Genomic DNA, 12788 nt, shown 5'->3' with positions numbered 1-12788 from the left:
TATATATATATATATATATACTTGCTATATATCATATTGCAATCTTTTCGAATTGCGCGCCGAATTGTTTTTCCAGATTATAAATGCAATTAAAATTATTCTAGCAATCACGAATTAAATTGACAAGCAATTTTTTAATAATTTGATGCTACAATCAAGTATCATAAAGATAGTATTATAAAAATGATAATATTAGCTGTGGGAAAAGTTCGTGGCGTTTTTCTCATTAGATGACATTAAAAAAACGCTACGAATTTTTTTCCACATTTTTTCCCTAATATGTTGAAAAACTGTTAAATTTTTTTTTATTGCGAAAAATATTATCTCGGCTAGAACTTGAACTCGGATCTCTTGTATTCTGTACGAGTATCTTAAGCCAAGTCTTCTCGATCTAATAGCTTAGAAATTATTTAAAGCAATGAAGATCCAGCTTTGACCGTAATAGGCATTTTTAATATAAACATTTAATTTGATGCCTCGCCATCACACGACATTATGATTTTGTGTACATCCTAGCGGCTGTAATTTTTGCCAGAGACAAAAAATTAAGAAAGATTTTTAATTGTTATAGTCTTTTGTCCTAAATGAATCTAAAAAATTTTAAAATATACATATAAATTAAAATTTTATGCGACTTTGAAAAAAAAGTTTCAATTTTCACTAGGTAGCAGTCGTTTTTATTGCAAAAAAAATTATTAATGTTGATTTTTAGTTAATTTTTTAGATTCATTGACTGAGGATGGCTGATTATTAGCTAACTAATAAGCCTTATGAAAAGTTAATTGGTCAAATGCTTTTTTTCAATCGTGTACACAAAATTGAAAAAAAACGCAAAAAATAGATTTCGAAAAAACCGCGTTTAAAGTTATCGATTTAATTCTTGAGTACTTACAGTACTCTCAGAGGCTAATTTGTTTTTCCAGGGACATACAATAATTCTTCAGCTTCCTCATGGAATTTATTTTGTACGATTTGATTTGAGCCATTCTACGAGCTATTCGGATCTCTCTTGTGCTATTAACAAGAGAATTGATTTTAATCAGCTTTGGATGTTGTCAAACATAAAGAAAAAATTAGACTCATATTTTTTTGCACTTATCTGGAGGTTTAGCATCCTCTCGAAAAAAAACCTTTTTTTTCTTTCAAAGCGAATTCATTGAAATTACAAGAGATAGAAAAAATTTTCCAGAATAAAAATTAAATGGCTTTAAGAGTACTTTAATAAAAAAAAGATTTTTTTTTATTATTTATTATCTGCGCGTCACGCATAAGCGCTGAATTTATATCGATGAACTTCGAATTTTGCTCTAAAATTTTTTTCGAGACATATTCTCGAAGAGTTGTATTATCGATTTATGAAAAAAAAATTGACTTTTTTTTACTCTCTAATGTAGAAGATTCCTTTAAGTATACTTTGTATTGATATCACAGAATTTTTTTTTAAATCCCTTTTTTACAATTAAAATACCGCTGTGATTTCGTGTCAGAAATAGGAAAAAATAAAGAAATAACGAAATAACGAATTCGACGTAAGTGCAGATAGTAAAAGAGTCCGTTTTAGTCGGAGCTTCATTTGAAAATTACGGCACACAGTTAGGTATGATGGTATCCCAGTTTCATCTCGCGAAGGATTAAGCCGACTGAGAGGATTAAACGTGATAAAGCTGTCCATTATGTCAGACGAGAAATTTCGCGAGAAATCTCTCAATATAAATAGATGACTGACCGCGACTTCATACATGCGACACTTGCTGTACGTGCGATAATGTAGAAAAGCATAGCTCGTGTTCAATTGTTACCGATAACGGTCACATCAATCGCAGCAACCGGTCGATGGGACGAATCGATCGCTTTAAAAAGCCTACTTAGACGGTTGCTTTAAGAACAATCCCATGTTTTACGAGTAAGAAGCTTTAGCCTGCTTTTCCATGTCGCTGCGCTTTATGTCTCCTCACACGGACGCGAACGATGTTGGTATTTCTCGTCAAGTCATCCATTTGCCGGATGCACTGAGTGACATTTGCGCTCTCCTCTGCTTTCTCTCTCTCTCTCTCTCTCTCTCTCTCTCTCTCTCTCTCTCTCTTGCTCAAAAAAATCTCTTTTTCATCCTCTCGGCGGATCTCATCCATTATTCCCGCGAATCTTTATCCGACATGATGGAAAGAAGCGTGTTTTCGTCAATTTGACTTTGTAATGTTATTCATCGGGCGAGCAACATGAGGCATTTAATTCAAAATTGTGAAATATTATATTTGTTTTGTTTACAATAGAAGATTATAAAACAATTCGAACATTGTGTGTTTCAGCTAGCACCAATCTCGTAGGCAAGTTCACGCAGAGCGTGCGGAGAATCGTCCAGGACGTAAAAGACGAGGGCACGTCTAGTAAGTTCGATATTTTATCACATTCATCTCACGTGGGAGTTTAATTAAACTTTAGCCGCTACCTTGGCAAATCGCCGCGACTCGATAACCTTATACGCTGAAAAAGATTGCGAAATGATGAAGTGTTCGTGTGCTTCCTCTTACTTTAAGAATGCTTTTTATACGGCTCGCTCATAAAACCATTGTGAATTTATGATCTTCCTCGATAATCTCATCCAGAAAAATACAATCTAATAAAGATAATTCCTGTGCAACAATTTTTTTTAAACTTATGAAATATAAATAGTCTGAGAAAGAAGCTTTCAAAATATAATTTGTATATCTATATTCCTTACAAGAAATTTAATATTGGCTAGTTTAACCTTCTCTCTGTGTACGAATATTTTAAGAAATATTCTTAAGAAAACTTTGGAAATTTTTCATTCAGCATCATTTTATTTTTATTAAAGCATATTTGCATCCTTGTACACAGAATCTTTGTGCACAGAAAGAAAGTTAATACTGGCTAATTTATTATTGGAAGACAATAGGTAATTATAATTATTTATTTGGAGTATTAAAAGCATTGAACGGTGTACTTTTAATACTTAATATAAGTAATTAATTATTATCTTTTAATATTAAATTGATCAATATTAAATATTTATAAGGGATTTCTTATATCTTTCAAAACAGGACACAAGATTCCTATTCGTATTAACTATTAATCAACTCTTGTATACGAATTTAGCTGAATCTTAATTCGTTTATCAACATTAAATAATCAATATTTTTAATTCTTTCTTTCTTTGTACACGTTAAATAACGAATTAAAGATAAACTGCGAGTATTCGTTCTAAGTATAGTAATTCCGATGAATCAGCAATAGAGACATTTGTACGTATCACTCGGAAATAAGTGTCTGGCAGTCTGCCAACAGCGAACGTTGTTAGTTGTCCCATGAATGGAATCGAAGCGGAAACTCTTGTATTCGATTGGAGCAGAGAGTAACGGTATGTCGACTGTCGCTGTATTAGCTGAATGGACGGAAACTTCGTCGGCTGAGAATTCTGTCAGGTTTAGATTAACGTTTTCCCATCGATGAATGTGGAACTATGATTAATTCTGACATTAACGTTGCCGTGTTGCCATTGGTGAAATGCGATCAGATAAATTCTTAACGTACGATAATAATATAACAGGATATCCACAATCTTGATTTTAATGGCAAATTTCTCAAAGAATTTAAAATCAATCTAGCCTTAATGGAATGGAGTCAAGAATAATCATTTTTTGTAACTATGCAATAATTTTTGAAATTACTTATACGTCTTTCTAATCGAGTCACGAAAAAAGCCAATTAAAATTTAATATCATTTATTATAAATTGAATAAGAAAGTAAGGAATAAAATTTTTTGAACATATTTTATAGCTCAAAATATGGTTTTGTTTATCTTTGGGATTTAAACTTTTCCTACAAATTTGATGAAACTTTGATGGTGGAAACACGTCGACTGAGTTGCTTATCGTATCATGCTCGATTTATTTATGTCGAAACTTTTGACGTTATCGTAGTGTCGAGTTAATTGAAAATTAATTGAAGGCGACATTCGCATGCGCGATGTCTTCGCGTTTCCATCGCGCTTTAATTTAACGGCCCTATTAAACGCGACGCGCAATGATTGAAGCACATGATAAGGAAAATCGATCAAATACAATCATGAGAGTAAAATGCGTTGATGCACGACAGAAGTACTCGTAATCGAGGGGAAATTGCCCGTGCTTCCGATACTTTTCGAATTGCAATAAGGCTTCTCTGCGGCGGACGCAGGTGGACAAACGAAGGAGGAAGTGATCGAGACGAACGAGAGGCTGAGAGTTGTAAGGATACGTTTGGATGGCAGTTACGACACCGCCAAGAGGGCCCTTGTCGAACTGATGTGCAAGTACACCGACAGTAAGCAAGTGCGCAACGTGTTTCAGCGTTATAACCTCCTGAAAAATATGATCAAGGTAAGGAGAAACTGAGCGTCGTAATTGAATGTAACACACGAGTGTTTTTGTCACACGCTTTATGCTCGTCAGTCGTCTCAGACTTGTCGCTTGACGTAATTACGTTGTAATTATGTTGCCTGATGTGTACAGGTAAACGATAAACAGAGAACAGCAACTAGCTCCTGTTAAAACCCGGTTTAGTCACTTGCGCTTGGCTCTCTGTTAAGGAATTGCTAAGGAACTAATTATTAACTTGCAATACCATAATGTAAATTGTAATTAACTTGTTGAGTTTATAATAGACTTTTTTCAAGTCACACATAAAGTCATATATATATATATATACATACAAAGTCTAGCAAATAATTTCTAAACATAACAGATATAACAAATATGATGTCCATTGAATTTTTTTTTCAAATAATTTCACGCTTATCTCAACGTTATTGTATTTCATTTTGCTTTAAACTCCTCTATTTATTTTTCAATTAAAATAAAACAAATTTGTTTACAAAATCATATATAATATTTAATACATAGACATGACATAGCTAATCTTTGACTGGGATAAAAAAATCATGGAAAAAAATAGCAACAAATTATAAATAATTATCACATAATGTATAAATTTATTAATCCAGGAATAATCACTTGGAGTATTTTTACATCTCAGTGGAGAGAAAATGTCAGTTGTAAAATAGAATATTGTTTTCTTTCTTTTTAGATATTTTTAGATTTTCTTTCTTTTTTTTTAATAATTATTCTTTACGAATCTTTAAATATACAATTCTAACATAAACTTGCAATTAAAAAAGCATTATATTAATTAAAGTCTTTATTTTTTACTGTCATAATAAGCTACTTAAAAAAAACGTGCTTATCTCGTTTAATATTTATTTGGCTTTTTATTTTTTTTTCAAGAAATTGAAAATAAATTCATATCCATAATATTCTCAAGTGCCAATAAATCGGAAAATGATTATTAATAGACAATAATCCTGATTTTAATTGGGGTGTAAAAATATTTTAAATGATTTATATAAAAAGAAAGAATGTGATTATATCTGAATTAAAAATATGATTTACGAATATATAATATTTAACTTGTTCTGAAATTTCTCAACGATATATTTAAATTTGTGAATCGAACCGATATTCAATGAAACTGTTGGAGAAGCAATAATTATTTAAAAAAAGATGCAAAAACAGAGGGAAAAATGGCAGATGTATGATATTTTGTCAGTAAATAGTCAACGGAGCGCAAAATATCTGGACTCATCCGCGTGCAACTCGACGCGAAATTCCCAGCTGCACAAAACCGACGAACGGGCAAAGGAAAAAACGCAATCATTTTATTTTTCAAAGTACCTACGTGAAATGCACGCTGCAACGGGCACGACGTTTGTTATCCAAAAGATAGATCGCGCACCTACGGGACAAGCAACAAATAAATGCAAAGATAGTCAGCACGATTGCCGGATTGTTTGTAGTTGGTGTAGAAGACGAACGCACGTTATCGTCATCTTTTATTTTTCCTTTTTTTCGCTTTTTTGCTCCCCGGGGATATATACACAGCGATTCGCAATCGTTGGTCCCGCAGGTACATTTTCTCGGACGACGACGTTTGTTTCTGGTGTAAACTTTCGTTCTGAAGCAACCGCTATCGAGAGAATCAAGAGAGTTTATTCTTGTCAGAGAAAAAAACCAACTTGAGATTAATCCTCGATGCGAATGCGAAATAAAATTGCACCCTGTAAATGGCGTCGTTTGTTCCATCGACGGCCGTGTAATTCCAAAGTATATTGTTCAAAGTGTTTATGCGAACAAAAAATGAAATATTTAATATATTAGCATAACAAAGATAAAATTATTACTTTGTTATTGTAGAGACAATGCATAAACTTGCTATTTATCGACATCGTAGTAACTAACTATATTGTTGTTATAGAATGACACAAAATAATTAGAATTAATTTTCATATGAAACGATTTAAATGATATATTGAAAAATTGATGTTAAATTAAAACAGAATAAAATTAGAATAATAAAATAATTTAAAATTATGAAATTAAAATTAACTTGATATTTTATTGATAACATAGTCTAACAAAAAAAATTGCAGCTAGTAGGACCAGTATTTCTTAATAAGGTAGCTAAATTCAAATCCGCTAGCAAAAATGATGCCCATCATCACGTCAGATTTTTGAGATAATATGATCGAGTAATACATGAACCAAAAACAGTTTTTTTGTATATTTACCATTTTTTTTATGGCCAAATGAAATTTTATTTTTCAATTTCATTAATGCCACTCTAAAGAGTGAATCTTTACCTTTAAAACGAATTTTTTTTTACTATGCGATTTTTTTTATCGAATTATGAACGTTTTCTGAAATGTAAAATGGTAGATCCAAATTAACGGATTGAATCTGGAAAGTATTAGATCAGTGCAAAAGTTCGTGCCTGATTATTATTCAAACTTCAAAGCTGCTATTTTATTAAAAATAAAATCTAAATCTTACTCTATCTGATGAGAAAATTTAAGAATATTTTTTTTAATTGTGTGATGGTTTTGATGGAATTATAAGCAAAGTCAAAATATTCATTTTATTTAACTTGCAACAACTTAATAACAAAAAGGAACATTTTTTTAAAACAATTTTATAGGGTAAACTTTAGGCTTTTACGTTAAAAATTTTAAAATTTTTGCAATTTTTTTTGGACATGTGACAGGCCCACACACATAGTGAAGAAAAAAATTTTCCCGTTTTATTTAATTCGTAGTTTTCTATATGTAAAAATTACAAAACTCACATAAATTCAGAAAATATAGTAACCATTTGAAAGTAGAGATTTGAAAGTAGAGAAGCTTTAAAATCCTTTTTTTTTTAATTTAAATTTCATTTATTTTTAACAAAATTGCAGCTGTTTGAACTTTGAATAATAAATCGGACACGAACTTTTGCACTGATCTAATAAATAGATTTGATCAAAAAAGTATATTAGATTTTTTAGAGATCACTGATATTGAATCTGAAAAACTTAAAATATAGAAATTCAAAATGGCGGATTGAATATCACTTTTCGCATTTTGATCCTCCATAATGGGTCCGCCATTTTGAATTTCTATATTTTAAGTTTTTCAGATTCAATATCAGTGATCTCTAGAAAGTCTAAGATACTTTTTTGATATAAATCTATCTACTTTCCAGATTCAATCCGCTAATTTGAATTCACCAGTTTATGTTTTAGAAAACGTTCGTAACTCGATAAAAAAAATCGCAAGGTAAAAAAAATTCGTTTTAAAGATGAAGATTCGCTCTTTAAAGTGGCTAATGAAATTGAAAAAACTTTCGTTTAGCCACAAAAAATGATAAATATGGCAAAAAACACTGTTTTTGGCTCATATTCGATTTATCTAAAAAATCTGATGTGGGCATCTTTCGCTGACGGATTTGAATTCAGCGACTTTGAATCTATTAAGAAATGCGGATCGTAGTCACTGTAGAGAAAAAAAGTCAAATTTTGTCAGACAGTGTTATTGATGATTGACGAATAATTTAATCTAATTACAAAAAGATAAAAATATATGTGACAAACTATTTTTAAAGAGAGAGACAGAAAAATTATAGTAAAATTTAATTGTTATAGACAAAATATCTTTACAATTTGTAAGCCATCATTATAGATATAAATATAGATTAATGATGTTACGTTTTCTAAAGCGTAGATAAAATCTTCTTATCTTCTTAACCACATCTGATGAATGGGCCAATGACTCGTTCGAAGACACGCAGATAAAAGGATTCACTGTACAATGGCTGATCAGCTTGCACAAGCATGCTGCTTTTTTCCCTCCATTTCCTTTTTACGATAGTAGCCCGAGCTACTGACGATTTTGCCCTTCCAGGACGTAATTAAGCTGGAGACGCAATATTGGACGCTGGTGGATATACCGAGACAAGAGAAGCAGGAGACTGTGCCCGCCTTCGTGCTGCGTGCTTGTTCCATCATGGAGAAGACCCACAAAAGCGGCGAAGGCGTGAAAACTTCGGCGCGTCTTGCCGAGGAGGCCGAGACTAAGAGAGAGCGCATCGAAAGACTCGAGAGTAAGTATTCGGAGTACGATAAGCGATCATTGTCGAGAACAGTAATAGTGGTAGATTTTGCCGAAGAAAACAGTTCTCCATTGTTCTCTGTCGATTGTTCTTCGTCCGTGTGATTCGTTTTCCTAGCTGCGACTTTGATTATTGTCTGACTTAACACCTTCAATTGATGCGACTCAATGAATAGGAAATTAATTAATTTATTTGTGAATCGATCTTAGATCGTTTCTTTTGACTCGTTAATTTTTGCTTAACGAGACTTCAAATTTAATTTTTATTTAATTTTTAATTTAATTGTATTTCTTTAATGAATTTTATTTATTGATTTCTTTATTATGTCTTAATATTGTATCTTAATATGTAAGTTTATCTTATAATCTTAATATCTTAATATATATTTTATAATTTGATAATTACAAAAAACCTACACAATTATATATTATACACTTGTGCTCTACAATTACGAAATAATAGTAACTTTACTTTAAATACGAAGCGCCACTACGATCTGATAAGATGTTGAAGATGTTGAACTATTATATATATATATAAATGAATTAATTTCAGAAATGATAATTGCGTGCCGATATGGTTATCGGACTTTCAACGCAATTAATCTGAAATATTAATAATCCCCCAAATTTCCCGAATTTAATCTTAAAAAACTGTAATAAACTTATTGCGAAAAATATTGCCTCGGCCGGGAGTCGAACCTGGATCTCTTACATTCCGTGCGAGCGTCCTAAGCTTTTAAACTACCGAGACCTTAGCAATATTCCTCGCAATAACTGATATGTATAGAAAGTTATGCATTGTAAGCGAGTGTGTATAAATAAAAATTGGAACAAGATCGTTAAATACATTATTTTAAATACGAAGCGCCACTACGGTCTGATTAAATTTGGGAAATTTGGGGGGATTATTAATATTTCAGATTGGTTACGTTGAAAGTCCGACAATCATATTGACACACAGTTATCATTTCTGAAATTAATTTATATGAATATATTATATATAATAATTCAACATCTTAACATTCAGACCGTAGTGGCGCTTCGTATTTAAAATAATGTATTTAACATAAACGATCTTGTTTTCAATCTAATAATAATTTTTTTCATTTACTATAAATTATATAAAGAGATATGGATTCATTAATTTTCCTTTAGAAAGCTTTAGAAAGCTTTCAAATCGGAATAAAATCCGTCATTTTCCGTAATAATGTCCAAGAGATTAAAGATATCAAAGTTCCAGTACATTATGATGAAACATATCTGTAATATGTTATTAATTTTATTACATTTAACTATTTCATATTATATTTAAAGCGATAATATTGACGCAATATTACATTAAAATAGCATTGCTATCGATTATTAATACTTTGTATTAGGGATGCACCGAATCGTAAAATTACTGAATATCGGATACCGGATATCGGACATGTTACATTCTGTCTCGAATATCCGACTGGATTCCGAGAAAGTGTCTTTTAAAAAAAAGAAAGCCTTTGGGGAAAAAGAGTGTAATTTTCCAACAATGAGATTATTATAAATTAGATTATCATAAATAAAAAAAAATATATGTGTGTGTGTGTGTGTGTGTGTGTGTGTGTGTGTGTGTGTGTGTGTGCGTGTGTGTGTGTGTGTGTGTGCGTGTGTGTGTGTGTGTGTGTGTACTTATTTCTAGAACATTTTTTTGTATTAAAAAAAATAAACAATTTAATGATATCAAATTTTAACCGGATAGTAATAATATCCGATCGGATAATAAAAAAGTGCCGGATAATACCGGATATCGGATACTTTCCGGATATCCGATGCATCCCTATTTCGTATAAATATTTTGTTAATAAAATATTAAAAAGTTAGCGAATTTCATTTCTTTCCAGTCAAAATCAGAAAATTCGAATTTTTGGAGGCAGTTTAGAACTTGTAGAGAAAAGCTACATAAGTATTTTGTAATGAATCTCTTTTTCTTGTCTTGTTTAGGTTAATTTTTACATTCTTGTAAATATTTAACGAATACTTGTACAATTCATTATTTTTCTAAGAACATGAAAAATTTATCATATTTTTCATTATCGTGATATACGTGGAAAATTATTCGAAAGTTATTCTTTATTTTATGTCTCATACATGCACCCTAAATGCGAACACTAACAATGTACGATTGGGCTCTTGGGCGTGATTATCACGGATTCATAAATCACTTCAGCAAAAAAGAGAACTTATTAACAACGTGAATTGTCGATAGAGCGAATGCGCCGCGTCGGAGCTGTAATTAAAAATATTCACTGCAGGTACAATATTCTGTCCTTTCTCACTTGTTTAATCAAAGAATCATTTCCTCTTTTTTTACACCATAATAGAATGTAAATTTTAGTTGAAACCATTCGATTCAAATGGCTCGAATAAAATGGTTAATTAAAACCATTAATTAACTTGGTTAATTGATTGGAATTTTTCTGAATTTATATATGGATACACATATATATGTATATCTATTATAGTTTTATTATATTTTGTTACTATATTTTTTACATTTTGTATTTCAATAATTTTGTACATACATTTATTTTATTTTATATTTTAATATAGGAGAAACAAAGCAAATTATTTTTTTTTTAATATATACAATATATGGTAAAGAACAGAAACTATTATCAAAATATTCCAAATAAACATTGGCAATAAGAATATATAGACAATATAAACTTTTGTTGATAACATTAAATTTAAAAAAGTTACAGTTTGAAAATATTTTTCTGATATCAAATTGCTGTCCCAGTACTTCAATTTGCTTCTCGGTATATGTAAACATACATATTAACAGCCAACGTTTCCGCTTGGTTTTCATTTTGCCAGCAAGAGCAATATTTTCCTGAACATTAATTAATGCCTCTTGCTGGAATGCCGAGCAAACTATGTTGATGATAACTATACGCAACATTCGACATTGGTTCGTGTTTATCCTCTTATTAGAGTAAAAAGTTTTACAAAATTTGTTACATCGTCGATATATGTAACATTTTTATATCATATGATTGATATAAGAGCTATTTAATGAAAAAGATTAATTATACGAAATAAATGTTGTATTTTAGAATTTATTAAGTATGAGGCATATCAATTTTTTTAAATAAATTAATTGATTCTGTTTGCTACTTTATTTAAATTTACATTAAAAGCGGAACAATTGTGTTTTCCGTGATTTAATATATTTTCGAGTATTTAAAATGAAAATCATATTGAAATGAAACGAATTAATGAATTGATGTGTTTCGTATAGATATGACGACGGCACAAATTGAAGCTGAGAATACCCAGATGACCAATGATCTGTACAGATTGCTAAAGAAATACACGGGTCTTAGGAATCTCATCAAAGTGTTAAAGGTATGTATTTTACAATACTTAATTTATGGATTTTATTACATAAAAAAAGATATTTAGCCCAAGGAAAATTACATTTGGATGAATTCATAATACTAATTCATAATATCTGAAAATGTATCTTAATTCTTATTCGAAATTTTATTAAATATTTTCATTATTTTATGTAAAAGTATTTCGATATCAAAGTTAAACTTTTCCAAAATGTCTATATTAAATTAATTTAACTAGCAAATAAGAAATTTAAGATTTTTTTTTTATATTATAGCAATTTTTTTATTTTTCTCAAATTTTAATATTTATTGGAAAGATTAATATTTTTAAATAACATTCTTTCTAATTATAGTAAAATTGGACTTGAGCTATATTATATTGATTATAATTTCGCGATTGGTCGTAAAAAGATAATACTGCTTAACAGCGGCGAAACGTAACATCATCATATTAGAACATTGTTATGATGATCGTCCTTTTTCTTTTTATGCTCCAATAAATTACTTACTGCTACTCTTATAACGCTTTCCGGTCGATACGACATTATCATCTCGTTTTATGTTCTTTCTCTATGGAGTATCAAATAAATCGGAGATTAAAGATACCATAATATCAACCATTTTACGTTGTTCTTTGATTCTTTCGCGTATATTCGAAAATTATAATGTATAATACTTTTTTAAAGCCAAAGAAACCGTTTAAACATATTTTACATTATTTCTCAAAAATTTCTTGTGGCTTAAAACTATATCAATTATGTAATGCAATTTCAATTCTTCTCTGTGGTTTAAGTACTTTTCTCGGAAAAGATTTATTAATTTCTAACGATGAATACAGCCCTTCAATGCTGCATTTCTAGTGTGGCATACCCAAGATTTCTTTTATTCTCTCTCTCTCTCTCTCTCTCTCTCTCTCTCTCTCTCTCTCTCTCTC

General features: G+C 30.4%; 1 protein-coding gene across 1 annotated transcript in view; it reads left to right on the top strand.

Moving 5' to 3' along the window:
• LOC108691826 overlaps window positions 1–12788 on the top strand; it is a 103666-nt gene that overhangs the window by 90479 nt on the left and 399 nt on the right. Inside the window, exons 3-6 of the mRNA XM_018199747.1 lie at window positions 2307–2384; window positions 4196–4377; window positions 8271–8469; window positions 11758–11864. Of these exons, the coding sequence (XP_018055236.1) occupies window positions 2307–2384; window positions 4196–4377; window positions 8271–8469; window positions 11758–11864 (566 nt within the window). The remainder of the gene's footprint in view (window positions 1–2306; window positions 2385–4195; window positions 4378–8270; window positions 8470–11757; window positions 11865–12788) is intronic.

The sequence above is a fragment of the Atta colombica genome, unplaced genomic scaffold (assembly GCF_001594045.1).
Source record: "Atta colombica isolate Treedump-2 unplaced genomic scaffold, Acol1.0 scaffold52, whole genome shotgun sequence".
Taxonomy (NCBI): domain Eukaryota; kingdom Metazoa; phylum Arthropoda; class Insecta; order Hymenoptera; family Formicidae; genus Atta; species Atta colombica.
Note: the sequence above shows the minus strand (reverse complement) of the source record. Positions and strands in the feature narration are given on the sequence as shown.